The sequence below is a fragment of the Diabrotica undecimpunctata genome, chromosome 7 (genome assembly GCF_040954645.1).
Source record: "Diabrotica undecimpunctata isolate CICGRU chromosome 7, icDiaUnde3, whole genome shotgun sequence".
NCBI lineage: Eukaryota > Metazoa > Arthropoda > Insecta > Coleoptera > Chrysomelidae > Diabrotica > Diabrotica undecimpunctata.
Window position 1 is genome coordinate 112,079,223 of NC_092809.1, and position 16,809 is coordinate 112,096,031.

At 33.7% G+C, this 16,809-nt stretch overlaps 1 protein-coding gene across 1 annotated transcript in view; it reads right to left on the minus strand.

Annotated features, from left to right (window-relative positions):
- Positions 1 to 414: 414 nt before the first annotated feature.
- LOC140446928 (uncharacterized) overlaps positions 415 to 16,809 on the minus strand; it is a 130,580-nt gene continuing 114,185 nt past the window's right edge. Inside the window, exon 2 of the mRNA XM_072539521.1 lies at positions 415 to 2,660. Coding sequence (XP_072395622.1) covers positions 930 to 2,660 — 1,731 coding nt within the window. The 3' untranslated portion in view covers positions 415 to 929. The remainder of the gene's footprint in view (positions 2,661 to 16,809) is intronic.

Consider the following 16,809-nt stretch of genomic DNA (forward strand, 5'->3'; position numbering starts at 1 on the left):
TTTCTTTTATTGTTATTTTTATTTTTACATTTGAAATAATTTTAATTTTTTATCGTATAGCTGTAACGAACGTGCTTAAGACAATTTAATCTTGACATTCAATATTTCAAATACTTCAATGTCAGTTTTTATTTGCGAAATCTTTTAAATTCTGTAAGAGTTTTAAAATGTATTTGTACGCCATTTTTTGTAATGTTCAAATTGTTTTTAGTTTACTCCCGAGGAAGCTTTTAAATAAATAGCGAAATATTGAGTAATTTAGAAAAAAGAAAGATTTTTATTATAGACCACTTTACCCGATAATTTGAACGTATTTATAAATTATTTTTTGGTCGAAATAATCACTTCTAATATATATATATATATATATATATATATATATATATATATATATACATATATATATATATATATATATATATATATACATATATATTTAAAATTTCATTGCGATGTACGCATGAGTGTATACATTTACAGATCTTACACTCTTACACTTTAACTGTACTAAAAATAAATCTTATTTAAAATTACAACTAATTTTTCAGTTGAGTTAATTTCAAAATATTCTCATTAAGAGAAGTAAAAGTTTTTTGTTTCGTTTATATTTTTTTATTTATTTTACTAACTATTATGGATTTCTCAGAATTAAAGTATGTAAATAAGAAAGAAAAGAAAAATAACCTAGTTATAGATATAACAGAATATTAAATGTTTACAACAAAAACATAATATAACAAAATAGCTCAAAACAGAACAATCTTGATTTTCTGCACTTGTAACCAGATACAAAAAACAGAAACACAGATAACTTTGTTTTGAACTGAAAATGTTACTTAACGATGGCAATCTTATACAATTTCACTTACAATTATGACTATATTGGTTCACTACATAATAAATAAATAATCTGTTTTTCTCCAAGAATCTTAAAAGTTCCTTCCAAAAGATCCTTGCAGTTCTGGCCTTAGTGAAATTCCTGGATTTCTACCACCAACATGGTTTAGGGATAAAACTTTACTGATAAGACTAAGATCTTCCGGTGATTTTCCTCTAAATGCTCCAGATGTATATAACAGATTTGATAACTGATAGTTGTTGTTAGCTTGATTGGAATTGAATGGATTTTCTAAGTTAGACCTGAAAAATCGATTACTTTGTTGGTGTGTTGGAAGATGAGGTGGCTGAAGAAACTGAGGTGCTGTCAAAGTAGATTCAGTGTTTGATCTAAAGAATCTATTACTTTGACCATTGTTAAAGTTTTGTTGAATTGCTGGTTGAATTGAGAAAGAATTTGTATTGGTACTAAAATCGTTTGTTCCAAAGTTACCAAAGCCGTTGTTCTGTCTAAAAAATCTGTTGCTGTTTTGATTTTGTTGATTTAAAGTGTTGGATGTCTGTTGATTAAAATTATTTGACTGGGGAAAATGTGGTTGGTTAATATTATTTGCAGTGAATGGAGTTCTAAAATCTACTGGGCCTTTCACTGGAAGAAATTGAGCATTATGTGGCAGTTTTCCACCATCTGGTAATGAATTAAATGACAAACTTGGCTGTATAGTTACTGCTTGAGCTTTAAACTGCTGTACGTTAGATACAACTGGTAATTGTTGAACTAAATTTAAGTTTGGTTTAAATACTTGACTAACAGAAGACGGTGGTTGTTGGACCAAATTCAACACGGGTGAGGGGGTAGAGAATTGAGGGTTATTAATTGGTCCAAATGATTGAGCATTACTGCGGAGACGAAAATCTTCTTGCTGTCTTAATAAAAAGTCCTGTTGTTGTTTTAAATTTAAATTTAGTCGTACTATCTCTTCTTCCAATGCCTTTTGCTTTTGCTGGATTTGGAGTTTATCGCGGGTCTTTCGTAGTTCTTCTAGTCGAATCTGCTCATTAGCAATTTTTTCTTCTTGGAATTTTTTAACTAGTTTAATTTGTTCGTTTTCAATTCTTATTTCTTCTGCAGTTTTAGCTAGCCTGAAAATCGGTTCAACTCTTTTAGGTAAACCTAATTCATCTTGATGAACAGTAAATGCTGCTACTAAAGGAGCCGAAAAGAACTGTACATCTTCAGCTTTAGCTTCACTTTCTTCTGTGGATACTTTGGGGGGTATGGTAGTAGTTTGAGGCTTGGAAAGTTTTGTTGTTGTTTTTTCGGAGTTAAATATAGAGTTTTGACTATTTGCTTCACTTTTTTCCGATTGAGCATCTTTACCAAAAGATTGATCGGCGAAATTGTTAGAAGCGCTCGTTAAAATACTTTCAGCCTCTTCACCTTTTTCAAAGTTTGTAATTGGTTTTTGTTGAATTGCTTCACTTTTCTGTAGAATTACGTTGTATGTCTCTGACGTAGTTTGGTCAGTGTTGATTGTCGTACTAGGTGGAGTTGGTGAAGCTGTTACAGAATCCGCGTTAGCATATATCGAGACAGAGGCTGCTGATGCCTTTTCCACTATCTTTTCTTCGGAATTGCTAACTACACTATATTGAGCTTTTTCTTTTTCTTCATTTTCAAGTTCAGTTAAAGCTTTTAAAAGAGCTCTTCGTAAGTTGGAGTCTAAATTAATTTTTGGTATTGGCGGAGACACATCATTGTATTCCTCATCTTCTTCTGAAAATGCAGAATGAATAGTGAGGAATATAGCGACTAGGAATATCTGAAAAGAAAAAAATATATAAGTATTTTATAGTAAAAGCAAGATCAAATAAAATGTATAAATTTGATACTAAAAGAGAAATCAAACGATTTCTACCTAGCGAAACCGAATTCAAATTTTTACCACTGTGTTTCCTAACACTTGCGAAACAAACAGCTGGATAAATTACTCGGCAAGGGAATCTAAAATTGCATTCCACATGCCGTTCATCCTGGTCAAAATTCGTAGTGAATTCAGTTTCTGGTACTCAAAACGAAGTAATAAAACATAATGACGGTATTAGATTTTTGTTTCGATACAGGACAGCGACAGCCGCTTATACGTATTTCGACCTCTTTAGGTCTCCTCAGAACGATTTGATACTGTTTATATTTTAGACACCAGAATTTTTTCGTAGTAATTTATTAAGTATTTTTTATCATAAACAGAAAACAAGCCTAAACTGACATATTACGTTACTTAACAATATTTTTTCTACATCCAAATAATAAAATCAAAATAAATATTTGTAATTTAAAAAAAAAAATTTTGTGTCAATCTAAATGGGTTATTGACGTGAAAATATTAAATGGAAAATTAAAAGAAATCATGATGGTAAATCTAAGGGGTGTAGAGTTGTGTTATAGAGGTAACACCTTTTATCGGAACGACCACATCGAGCGTCATAGACGAGAGATGGTTCTTGATAACTGGTCATCATAACACAACTAGCTCCCACTTATAGCTCCACATGCCACATCCCAGGCAACTGCGTTGGTCTGCTGGCTAAACTAAGTTAGGGTAGATAGATATGGCGAAAATTCCACCGAGCGATTGTCGATATAAGCAATCCCCCGTTTACTGGCCAACAATTTCAGGTGAGGAAGCTAGTAAACGGTAGTCACCCCTTTGTCCTGGAGTTGGGAACCTGGCTTCAAAGGCGGAAGAACCGTGGAAGCGGTCAACAGCATATAGATGAGGCAGGAAGATTGTGACAAGACACCTCATTAAAGATCCGGATTTGATAAGTCCTAGTAAAAACAAATGGCTATGCTTGTAGCGAAATTCAATTCCGGAGTGAGGACCTCAATCTGATCTCCGGGAGGTGCAGTTACAAGTATAACAAAAAGCACAGGAAGGTAAAATCCATAATGCAATAGAAGAAATGGCACACATGAAATTAAATATTCTGGGAATAAGCGAAATGCGTTGGCCAGGTTCAGGAACCGCAAATATTGGGAAACACAGCGTTTACTATTCTGGAACAGATAACGACAAACATGAATTAGGTGTCGGAATTATATTGACAAAAGAAGTAGCAAAATCTGTTGACAGCTTCTTCTCAATCTCAGCAAGAGTGATGTTCATACAACTTAAAGCAAGACCAATTGACATCAATGTAATTCAAGTGTATGAACTTACAACAGAAGGAGCAGAAGAAGAGGTAAAACAACTATACCATAGCATTATTCAAGTCGTGAAAAGGTTAAAAAGCAAGACTTAACAATTTTCATGGGTGACTTCAACGCCAAAGTTGTGGCCAGCAAAACATCATCTGCAGTTGGACTATTTGGACTATAAAACCGGAACGATCGGCGAGATACATTGAAGATTTTTGCGGAAGCAAATCAGTTAGTAATAATGAACACCTGGATTAAGCTACACCCAAGGAAATTGTACACCTGGAAATCTCCACAGGATTCTGTAGAAAGGATTGTAAGAAATTAGATTTATTACATGCTAGTAAATAAGAGGTATAGGAACAGCTATACATCTGTCAAAATATACTCGGGGTAGACATAAATTCTGACCATGTACCAGAAGGTAATTTCAAAGTCAGAATAAAGAAGGTTACAAGTAAGTCGATGAAGAAGTATGATATTAGAAAACTGAAGGTTTGATTAAAGGTAAGTGAAAACCTCAATACAAAGATGTTAAGATGTATAAATGCAGGAACTGTAGAGGAAACTCTGACGATCATACAAAAAAGTGAGAGAAATAAAAGAACAACACCTGAAGAAAAGTACAGACAAACGGAAATCGTGGATAACCGATGAAATACTTTAACTTATGGATCAGAGAAAAAAAAACCAAGAAAATCTCCAAAAATATAAGAGAATACATACTCTCGTCAGAAGAAGTATAAGAGAAGCCAAAGAGAAACAAAAAACAGAACAATGTCAAGAAATAGAGGAGTATCAGAGTCGATATGATAACTTCAATGTCCATCGAAAGGTGAAGAAAATAGCTGGAAAGTTCCGAAAAGTCATCATAGCCAGAATGATAGCCAACGTTTGGAACGGACAGGCACCCTAAGAAGAAAATGATATTAAATACATAAGTACATTGTGTAATATTGTTTTACTTTACGATATACGTTACTTTACGTATATAAATATTAAGTTCAGTGCAACAGGCGATAAGCACAACATGCTATTTCATCTAAACACAACGTCAATTTTGAAGAGGTTAAAATGCTTTGTAATAAAAATAATTACACTAAACGACAGTTCTTGGACTAGTGTTATGTACTTAAACATCCAAGCGACCAATTTGTGGAATTCTGTGGTCTTCTAACTCTAATGCCACAAATTGATCGCATTGCTCCTGTAGTAATCCTTTTCTAAGTTAACATGCTCCTTTTTCTAAATTGGTTGCACCGTAATGATGACGACCAAATAGTCAGGGAGACGTATTTACGGTTGCCTTTCATCGATATACCTACCTTGTCTTTTGTTTTTTTGTTTTGTGAGACATGCATTACATTTTACTTAATAAGTATCTTCAATCAGAATGTGTTAATTTTATTTAACGTAAAGTGATTAACTTATAAATACTATAAATTTTAGGTAACACATCAAGAAACATAAATATTTTTTATTGTACTATCAATTAACTTATATTTACATATTTCAAGCTCACATATATTATAATAAAAGGTGTCTTCAGCACAAACTGAATATTTATTATTGCCATAACTTTAACACCTATTTCGCCCAATAACATATTTTTAGAGATCCTTTTACAAAAAGCCGCCCAATTAGTATAATAATTTATGATACGGCACTGAATATTTTTAAAGAAAGTCTTATCGGGGAAGGAAGACTGGTTACGACAGCTGGAATGAAGAAAAACGAAACGAATATACCAAAATACTCAAGATGCATCGGTAATGTTCTGAAGACGAAAGTTCTCTTGTTCAGTGAAAGTAACCAACCCGCAATGTCGTACGTTCTTTATATGTATGTGTAAAAACGATCGTTTAGTAGGTTGCCTTAACTTGCACTTGTGCCTTATAAGTATAGGGTGTTCCGGATTCCGCCGGCTTTTTTGATCGACAAAGAATACCAATTCATTCCTGAGAAATTACAAGATTTGACGTTGCAAAAATTTGATTATAGAACTTTCCTTATTATCTGATAGTTTACGAAATATTATTAGCGGAATTTTGTACTCTTTCATTAACAGCAATTTGCAATAAATGTTAGCTTATTAAATAAATTAAACGTTTGGTTGAATATTAACCTTAGTCAATTTTAACATATGAATTCATTACTAAACACAAACTACTGAATGCAAAATTGCATGAAAAAAGGCAACGGCGAAGACTATAAAGAGTCGTCTGTAAAGTCAATGTGGAATACTACAGCAAAAATGGTACAAGAAAAATATTTTACGGAGTACCTACGGCATAAAAATCGACCATTTCACAGATATAGCTTTTAAATGTGCAAGATTGGCTAGAGATAGACCGAAGAACTATTAAAAATCATCCAAAGCTACGACGAGGAAACCCCCGATGGACGTTTGCTCGCTTGAACTTGCTTGGAGAGGCAATAAGGCAACTGCAAGATTTTCTTTTTCTAGAAGGAATTTGATTTTATGGGAGAATTTACGGGTCGAATTGAATACAACAGCATTTTTTCCAAAACAAATCAAGGCGGTTCGAAAAGTTTGGCAAGCAGTAAATGGCTGGTAAGAAATTCATCAAACGAAAATTTATGCCCAGTTAGATTATTTTTGAAATTAATGGAAAAAAGGGGACCAAAGATTTTATCAGACAGACTCTTTTTTACTGTTCACCCCAACTGGAGGGGTGGATCTTAGTTCAAAAACTGTCCACTTAAAATCAACATTGTATCTAAGTGGACAAAAATGTCAGCTAAAAAAATTGGAATAAACACAAAAAAAACATAAAATAACAAACCGTTCTCATCGATCTTCAGCTATATTAGCCTTGTTTAAGTAAGGTGTTTCTGAACACGAGTTAATTGAATTAACGGGTCACTTAAATGTAAGCTTTCTAAAACCATATCTGCAGCTGAATTCCAGTCACCAACAGAAGCTCATCGAGAATCTCAGAACAACAAATGAAGCTGGACCTTCGAATTCCCAAATGCTACAGGTCAATAACACACAAAATCAGACTTTGGTAGAAAAGAATGGGCAAACTACTATAGCTTGTAATAATTGTACACTTAATAGTGTTAACAAATTAATAAAGATTATGTTTCGTTCACCATCATCATTTGGCTCTACAACTCTATGTGAGTCTTGGCTGCGTTTACTATTTCCCTCAGTTGTTGTCGGTCCTAAGCAGCTATTTCTTATTGCTGTATTCCCATTTTGCGTAGATTACTGGCTACTGCGTCCCTCCATCTCTTTCTTGGGCGACCAATTGACCTTCTACCATCGGGCCTTTCCCAGAATGTGGCGTTCAGGAGTCTTTCGTCACTCGATCTTAGTACATGGCCCGCCAATCTTATTCTGTTTGCTTTAATGTAGCGTACTATGCTTTTATCTCTATATACTGTCTGGAGTTCATCATTGTGTCTCTTCTTATTCTCCATTCTCCTGTTGTCTCTTATCTGCAAGGCCCATAGATAGTCCGCAGTATCTTTTTTTCCAGTACCAGTAATTTTGTCGTTTTCCGCTGGTTCAGAGTCCATGTCTCGCTTCCATACGTTATTGTGGGATAAACTATTGTCTTGTACACTCTTATTTTTGCAGGTATTGAGAGTATTTTTGATTTAAGTACGGTCATTAATGAGTAATATGCCCTGTTTCCTGCAATGATCCTGACTGTCACGTCTTTTTCATATTTATTTTCAGATGTTATGATCGCTCCCAGGTATTTGAATTCTTTGACGATTTCAAAGTTGTATTCATTGATTGTTAAGTTTTGTCTAACCCTTGGTCTTGGGTTCTTCGTAACCACCATGTACTTGGTCTTGTTCTCGTTGACCTTCAGACCAACTTCCTTGGTTTCGTTTTCAAATAGGGTGAAAACTTCTTTCCAGGTACTCCCATTTCTACCATGGTCTCCCACAATGCTTCTCTGCTAACAGAATCGTAAGCTTGTTTAAAATCCACGAAGATTTGGTGTACATCGCGGTTGAATTCCCAGTTTTTTTCCAACACCTGGCGTATGACGAATATCTGGTCTATGGTCGACCTTCCCGGTCTGAATCCGCTTCGGTAGTCGCCTAATATTTCCTCTGCGTATGGAGCCTCTAAGGCGAATCTATGGAGCGGTAAATGAAAATGGTGTCTGGAGAAGACGATACAACTTCGAACTCTTCGTAAAACACATTAAGATAGGACGTCTGAGGTGGGTAGGCCATGTAATGCGGGTGGAGCAAACCGACCCAGCTAGAAAAGCCCTATTGGTATTGATAGACCTATTGGTCAAAGAAGAAGAAGAAGACCCAGAACAAGATTCCTAGATAACATAGATCAAGATATGAGAAATATGGAAATACGTGCTTGGCAGAAGAAGGCGATGGATAGGGATGACTGGAAAAAAATTCTTGGGGAGGCTAGGACCCACACAGGGATGTAAAGCCAAAATGATGATGGAGTTAGCCTTCTAGACAGTATTATGTATATAATTTTGTACGTTGTATGGTTTAATGATATTCCTCTATAGTTCCGACATATTTGTTTGTCTCGCTTCTTGTGGATAGGTACTATATGACTTTCATGCCAGTGTTTCGGTATTTCTTCTCTTTCCCAGACTTCTCTTATAAGATGATATATCTCAAGGTGGAGCTTTTCTCCCCCTATTTTAGTAGTTCCGCCTATATGCCGTCTAGGCCTGGGGCTTTATGGTTTTTTAGGGACGAAATTGCGGACTTTACTTCAGCTAGTGTGGGCCCAGGTATTTCAGGTTCGGCTAACTGGTACTGTCTTTGTTGCCCTGTCGTGGGTTTTTCTGTATTTAAGAGTTGCTCAAAATACTTTTTCCATTGGCGGCTTATCTCCTCGTCGTCTATGAGCAATTGACCTGCATCGTCTTTTATAAAGGTCGTTTGGTCGTGTTGCCCTTCATTGTTTAATGTTGGTATGGTGCATTAATTGTCTCGTGAAATAGTCTTGTCGAATATCATTCGGGAGAAAATTATTTACCGGCAAAATTTTGTCTGCTTTTATTGAAGTTTGTTGCCTTTTGGCAATTTTCGCTTATGAAATTTTGACAAAATCACTCGTATGACGTCTCGTGATTCAACTGTCAAAATTAAATTCCCGAAAATTAACAGGCAACAAACTTTCATACCACTCGAAAATACTGCGGGCAAAATTTTCTCTCTTATGATATTATATACGAAAATCTCTCCCTATATAAATTTTGTTGCCTATAAATCCGAGCTCTGCTAAAAATTATTAAATATAATTTCTATTTTAAATTCATTATCTTGAATGATTTTTAATATAGTTTTCTTTTAATTTTAACCATAGTTACATTTTAATCTATAGACATATTTTAGTATATAGACAAAAAATTTTATATTGACACGTGCCAAGCCTCAAAATAACCATAGTTTTTTTTTTCATAGCGGTCAAGTACTATTTTAATACTAAAAGTCATGGAGCTGAACAGTAGGAAAGCGATATTTTAATTGATTACACCGTTTGCGGTTGAATGGTACCCACTTGTCTATAATTTTATTCTGATGTAAGTGAACTTCGCTACTGTAGATCTTAAGAAGATTAGCGGTCAAGTTAGAAATAATTATATAGGATATTGGGTAGAAATTTTTGTGTGTTATTTTATCGTTTGAAATAAGAATATTGATTAAGTTAAGAGGGGTTTGATGGCTTTGACTACTATAATTTAGAAATTGAGATAAATTTTAGCGGTCAGAGAAAGGGATGATGACATAAATAAAGCCAGTGTTTAATCACTTTATAATTACAGGAACTTCAATCTGCTTAATACCATAAAAATACAGCAGATAATTATTATTGACAAAAAAGATTTAAAATATTTCGATATAAAAAGAACACCAACATAAAAAAAGTTTTAAGATCAGTCTGGCATAAAATTCTGTTTTTCCAATATTCGAGTATGGCTCAGAAACTTATTATTAAATAAAAGGATTAGCATACGCCACTCCCTTCTATTTCGACAGTCTTCTTCCTAAGATTTCTTTCAGATATCGCCTTGGCGACGCCTTTCGTACCTTACTGTTGTTGCCGGCCTTCCTCGTTTCCGTTTCTCTGTGGGAGTCCAGTCTAATATTTTTTTGGGGATTCCGCCTTCTTCTTGCGCTGGTATGATCATTTCTTATGTGCTTTAATCGAGATCTTGTAACTCTCCTCCAAAAGTCTATTTCAGTACTTAATAGTTTGGTGTTATATTTTTTGGTTAATTATCATACTTCTGCGCGGTATGTTAAAACTGATTTTAATATTGTATTGTAAATTCGCCTCTTTGTATATTCTCTTAAATTTTTTTTCCATAAAACCGAATTTAGGGCTTCTATAACTTGTTTTCATTTTACTATCCGCTCTTTTATATTTTTCGTCCTGTTTCTTAACTGTGTAGCTTAATTACTAAATATATGTATTTCTTATATTTTGTTCATTTCGTCCTATAAAACTTATGTATTCCTTGCAACTTTCAATTTTTTCTTGGCCAAGGCCCAATTTTACCGTAGCTTCTTTACTTCCTATACACAGCTACGGTATTTTGTTAATGTTGACCTCCAATGTTGAGGTTTACATCTTTCTTATCCTGGGCATTCACTATTATTGTATCGCCTATCGACGTATTGTTTTATAGAATTTTTTCATATAAAAATAAGTGCACGTAATTCAAGATTTACGACATCAGAACCTCACAGTGTTACGAAAACATCAGAATAGTTAATAAAATAGAATAGAATAGAAATATGCTTTATTGTCACTGAAAATTGTACAATTTTTTGGACAAAACATACAAAAAGTAAAAAAAAAAATTAAAATAATTAAAATTTACTAAAAATACATAAATCCTCAATAGCACAGTATCAATATCACAAAATTTAACTAAATTGCAAATTGCATCATAAAACCTTACGAACTAGTTTACGAATAAGTTTAAGTTGCTGCATGTGATACACAAATTAATATATAAAAATACTTTAGTTGCTTGTACCTAAACTTATCTAATTTCTTTGTTATTTGTTAAGAAAATCTTCCACCAGATCATTTGGTCTTTCAGATAGATAGGCCTCTGTCAATTTACGGAACTTTAGGAAAGAAGTTGTAGATTTTAGTTGTAAAGGAAGATGGTTGTAAAATTTGTCGATTCTTTACTAACTCAGTGGACGGGGTCGGTAAATACACATCAAAGCTTGAATTTCTGCTGGAGTAGTCATGATTAGATCTGGCTGGAAAAATATGTATGTGTTTACGAATTAAGCAAATAGTTTCTAGAATATATAAAGGGGGAAGAGTTAAAATCCCGTGCTTTTTGAAGCAACTTCTACAATGTGTTATTCTACTGAGGCCAAAAAGATACCGTATTGCTCTTTTTTGTAATTTAAAAATAAAATCAGATTGGGCATCTGTACAAGAACCCCAAAAAGGAAGACCATATCGAAGATGAGACTCGAACAAAGAAATATATGTTATTTTGAAAGATGCTAAATTAATTTTTCTATTCTAGATCCTATTGCATAGCAGGCTGGGGCTAGTTTCTTACTTAACAAATCGATATGATGGGACCATTTAAGGTTGCTGTCTATAAAAATACCAAGAAATTTTACAGAATAAACCATACTGATCTGGCTGTTATTAAGAAGAAAGGGTTGAAGAGCTCCTCTATAGGATAATGCGCTAATAACGTCTTATCCACGTTAAAAGAGAGTAAATTAGAGACGGACCAGGTTTTTATTTTAAGTAGATCAGAAGTTATATTTGCATGAAAAGTTGCAATATTAGAGTTCTTCCAGGTAATATTGGTATCATCAGCGAAAAGAAAAATTTTTCTATCGATTTTTAAGTTAGTGATATCATTTATAAAGATAAGGAAAAGTAGAGGACCCAGTACTGAACCTTGTGGTACTCCACATATAATGCTTTTGTGACTAGAGTCAGTATCATTTGCTCTAACTAGTTGTTTCCTATTCATCAAGTAAGATTAAAATCAATTTAAAGAGATGCCTCGAATTTCGTAGAAATTTAGTTTTTTTTATCAAAATGTCGTGATTTACACAATCAAAAGCCTTTGCATAGTCCCAAAAAGCAGTGGCAGTATAAAGATTATTGTTGAGTGCTTGATAGACCTCACGTAGTAAAGACAACATAGCACCGCTTGTACATTTACTAGATAAAAAGCTAAACTGACTTTGATAAAATGTTGTTTTCAAGAGAAATGACATAAGTTGGGCTTTTATAAGTCTCTCAATAATTTTGGATAGGACCGGTAGGAAGGCAATAGGTCTATAGTTTCAGACATTAGATTTTTCACCACCCTTATGAAGAGGAATAATAATGGTTATCTTTAGGCACTCTGAAAATATACTGGTAACTGGTCTTATAAAGAATGAATTCGAGACCTTTTTTAAATTGAAGAGATAGGAAATATAATCTTGTTGTGGCAAAATAGTGGATTTTATATTTTTACTCACATTAATTCAGGAATTTTTAAAATGTCAACTATTTAAGAATAACAAGAGAAATCATAAGATTTCCTACTTGGCGAAATTATTTCGATAATTATTGTCCTACGACAAGATAGATTTTTAAAATGAAGAAAATAAGCACATTTTCAAAATTTCTTTTTTCACTTTTTATTGATTAATATGACTAACCTTTTACTATCTATTTTTGTGGAAGTGACACTTTTTTCATCTTTATTTTATGACAAACGACATATTGTTTTACTTTAGAAGATCCATGTTTCATCAAAAAAAAAAAAACAAACTTATACAAAAATGTCTCTACAATTTAATTTCTTAAAATAAAGTTCTCTTTACTGCAATATTAGGCCGTTCCATAAGTCTACGCCTGGGAGAATTTTTCTTTCATCTGAAACTCAATTCCGTTAATAACTTCCTAATGATGTAATTTTGTAATGGAACTATCGAACATCTGCTTCTTAACCAAGTTGTCTCTTAATAATCTTAAAGTAACATGTTTTTCTACAAAGAAAATACTATGATTTAATAAGCATTTCTTATGAATAAAATTATTTTGTCTACATTTGCTAATTTGTCAAAGTTCTTATTTGTTGTGTACATATCGTAAATAACATAACGAATACCACTGACATTCAATTCTTCTGTATTAGTTTTTCTTTTTGTAATACCGTTTTTTAGGAGGTCATTTTAATAGTTCATTATTTTTAACAGCTTGAGAAATATTATTAATGTAGATACACTTAGTTTTAAGACTACTACAACACGCTAATATACATTAGAAAACATTTTAATACAAACTTATGTATCCCAAATTTTTTAACTTACATATTTTAGAGCATTTAATAGTAAAAGCTTTCTACAGACTATTCTGTAGAACCACAGCATTATGTCTCTCATACTTCTGCCCACTATAACTATAACGTCAGCAAATGCGAGAATTTGCGTTGATCTATTTAATTTTCTGATTGCCTTTTCCAAGGCAATATTAAAGACGAGACACGTCAGCGCGTCCACCTGCCTTAGACCGTTATTATGGAGTTTTCGCCTTCAATTCTAACGCACGAGCTTACGTTTTGCATTGTTAGTTGGGTCAATTTAACTAAATTAGGTGGGATCCCAAAGTCTATCATTGCATTATACAATGTAGTTCTTTTTACACTATCATAGGCTGCTTTGAAGTCGACGAAGAGATGATGTGTATCTATGTTATATTCTAGTGACTTTTCTAGAATCTGCTTAGGTGCTTAGATTTACTGTGAAGTTGACTCTTCAGCAGTAAATCCGCATTGATATTGACCATTAATATCCTTTGTAAAATGTTTAAGTCTTTCAAACAATACATTGCCGAAATTTTATATGCAGATGCTATTTTTTGCGATTTTATATAAGTAATGCCTTTATAGTTCTTACACTCTAGTTGATCACCCTTTTTATGCAACGGACATATTGTTCCCTTTATCCACTTAACTCCTACCAATTAATTCTGCCATATAAGTAAGTACTATTAGTTTATGGATTACTGCAAAAAGTTGATCACCACCTTTTTTTATACATTTTTAAACAGATTTCATCGATTCCTGGGGCTTTATTGTTTTGAGTTTTAGGATGACATTTGACACTTTTTCTCTTGTTGAGTCTTCACTGTGTATTTGATGTTGTAGATTTTGTTGATTGTCTATGTTGTAACTTCTTTTAATATCGTTTATATTTAGATTTTCACTAAAATGTTGTACCCATCTGTTAAGAACTGAGTTTTTATCATGTATAATTTCACCGTTAGTGTCTTTACAAATTTTTAACCGTGGTTTAAATTCTCGACGGCTATTATTTAAGGATTTGTAGTATTTCCTTGTTTCATTTTTATAGAATAAACTTTGTATCTCATTGAAATATAAAGTATTCGTTCTATTCCCCCTTCTCACGTCGATGGATACGTTTTTCTCTCTTCTAAGACGTATATACTCTTCTTTTTTTCTCCGTGTAAAACCTGAGTCGATGGTTTTTTGATATGTTGCGTTCTTTCTATTTGTGGCCATTTCACACTTGTGATCAAATCAATGATTTCTTTTTTCTGACTTGGTTTTACCCAATATTTCAACCTTTTTGTGTAACACACTATCTCGTATATTTGCCCATAGTTGGTTAATGTTTTCTTTTTCTTCTTTTTCTAAGTTTTCTGTCCTTCTTTGATCTTCCATTTGCTGTCCATTGTTCCATTTGCAATGTCGGGACCTTTTAGTTTATTAATGTCGATTTTTTCTCTCCCTTTCCCGATCTCCTATTTTTAAATTGAATATTTATTTAAATCGTGCTTTAACTAAATAGTGATCACTATCTACGTTTGCTCCTCTAAAAGACCTAACATTTAATAAGTTAGTCTTGCATCGATGATTATATGATCTATATGGTTAATCGTTTCATTATCAGGGAATTTCCAAGTTTCCTTAGGTATATCTTTATGGGAAATTGTGTCCCAGTTATTACCATGTTCTTACACATCGCAAACTTTATGATTTTGGGACCGTTATCATTAGAGTCTATGTGTAGACTCTCTTTTTCGATGGTTCGCGAAAATATATTCTCTCTTCCGACATTGGCATCTTTTTGGGTACTCATCATACTCTCTAGTGCCTTGTCTGTGCCCATGTCTTTTATCATCCTCTTTTTCTTCCGTTGGAGCGTAGATGTTAATAAGGCCAATATTAGCGAACTTCCGTTTAAGTTTTATTCAACATATCCTATAATGAATATTTTTGAAATTAATTACACTATGTTTGACCTTCCTGCTTACAATAAATCTGGTACCAAATTCGTGTCGGGTAAGATGTCCACTGTAGTAATTATTGCAGTTATCTTTTTCTAGGATGCCTGAGCTAGTCCACCTTATTTCCTGTAAAGCAATGCTATCTGCTTTGGCTTTATTCATTTCCTGTATGAGCAGAGCCGTGGCTCCAGGCTCTTTATGTAACTCTAACTTAATTTGAGGATTTTTGAGTCAGTGCTAAAGTCTCTGTTCCATGAGCTTGTACGGACAAAACACTATCAATATTTCGCTTGAGACACATGAGAATTGCACTTTTTAAAATATGCTTATTCACCCCTGTATTTCATGTGTTTGATTGACGCTGCTTTTTGATCTCGTGTTTCAGATATTTCTAAGTGCCTGTTTGTTGTATGCTATTATTGCCAATAGTTACATTTCCGCTCATTACGAGATTTAGTTTTTTCAAATTTTATTTTTAATCCTGTTCTCTCACACATAATTTTTAAGGGAATTTCTCATAGCAATTGTGTCTTGTGCGATTGCACTGCTAAGCTGTGTCTATAAACTGTTGGAACGCGTAATATACAACAGAATTAGTAGAAACATATATGTGAATTGATACCTATTAAGCAAGCAGGATTCAGAACTAACTGCAGCTGCGCAGATCAGATCCTATCCCTAACAACACATATTGAAGCAGGTTTTTAAAGAAAGCAAAAAACATCCGTTACTTTCATTGACCTATCAGCTGCATACGCTATTGTCTGGAAACAAGGACTAATCTACAAACTAATCCGTGCCATCCGTGTCATAAGGTAACTAAACTCATTCCTAGCAAACTCACCGACAGACCTTTTCAAGTCACAATTGGCAACTCTAAAAGTGACCAAATAAAGCTTAGCAATGGATTTCCACGGGGATCTGTTTTGGCACCCTTACTGTTTAAGCATTTATACATCGCCGAACTGCCTGGGACAACTTTGCAGAAATTTGGCTACGCTAACGACTGGGACATTGCAGCAAGTCATAATAACATGGATATTACAGAAACAATACTAACGGATGACCTTACCGTTATGGGATAATACTTTCGCAAATGGAGGCTTCACTTTGAAAACAGACTCTCTCACTCATAATTCAACACCAAAATATCTTGGAGCGACTCTGGACAGAACATTGAGTTTTAAAGAACACCTACAAAGAACGGCAGTAACACTGAAAACGCGAAATAATATAATCCCTGAATATGTTTCCCCAGTATGGCTCAATAGCAAACACGCGAAGATTATTGACATCTAATTAAACCAGACAATGCAATTGATCTCAGGTACAATTAGATCCACACCAAACTATTGGCTTCCCATTCTTAGTCACATTTCACCGCCGAAACTGCGAGGAAGTCATTCTCTTCTCAGAGAATATCGAAAAATCGAGGCTAACCATCAACTACCCATCCACCATGATAAGCTTAATAACGAAATAAACAGACTGCGTTTCA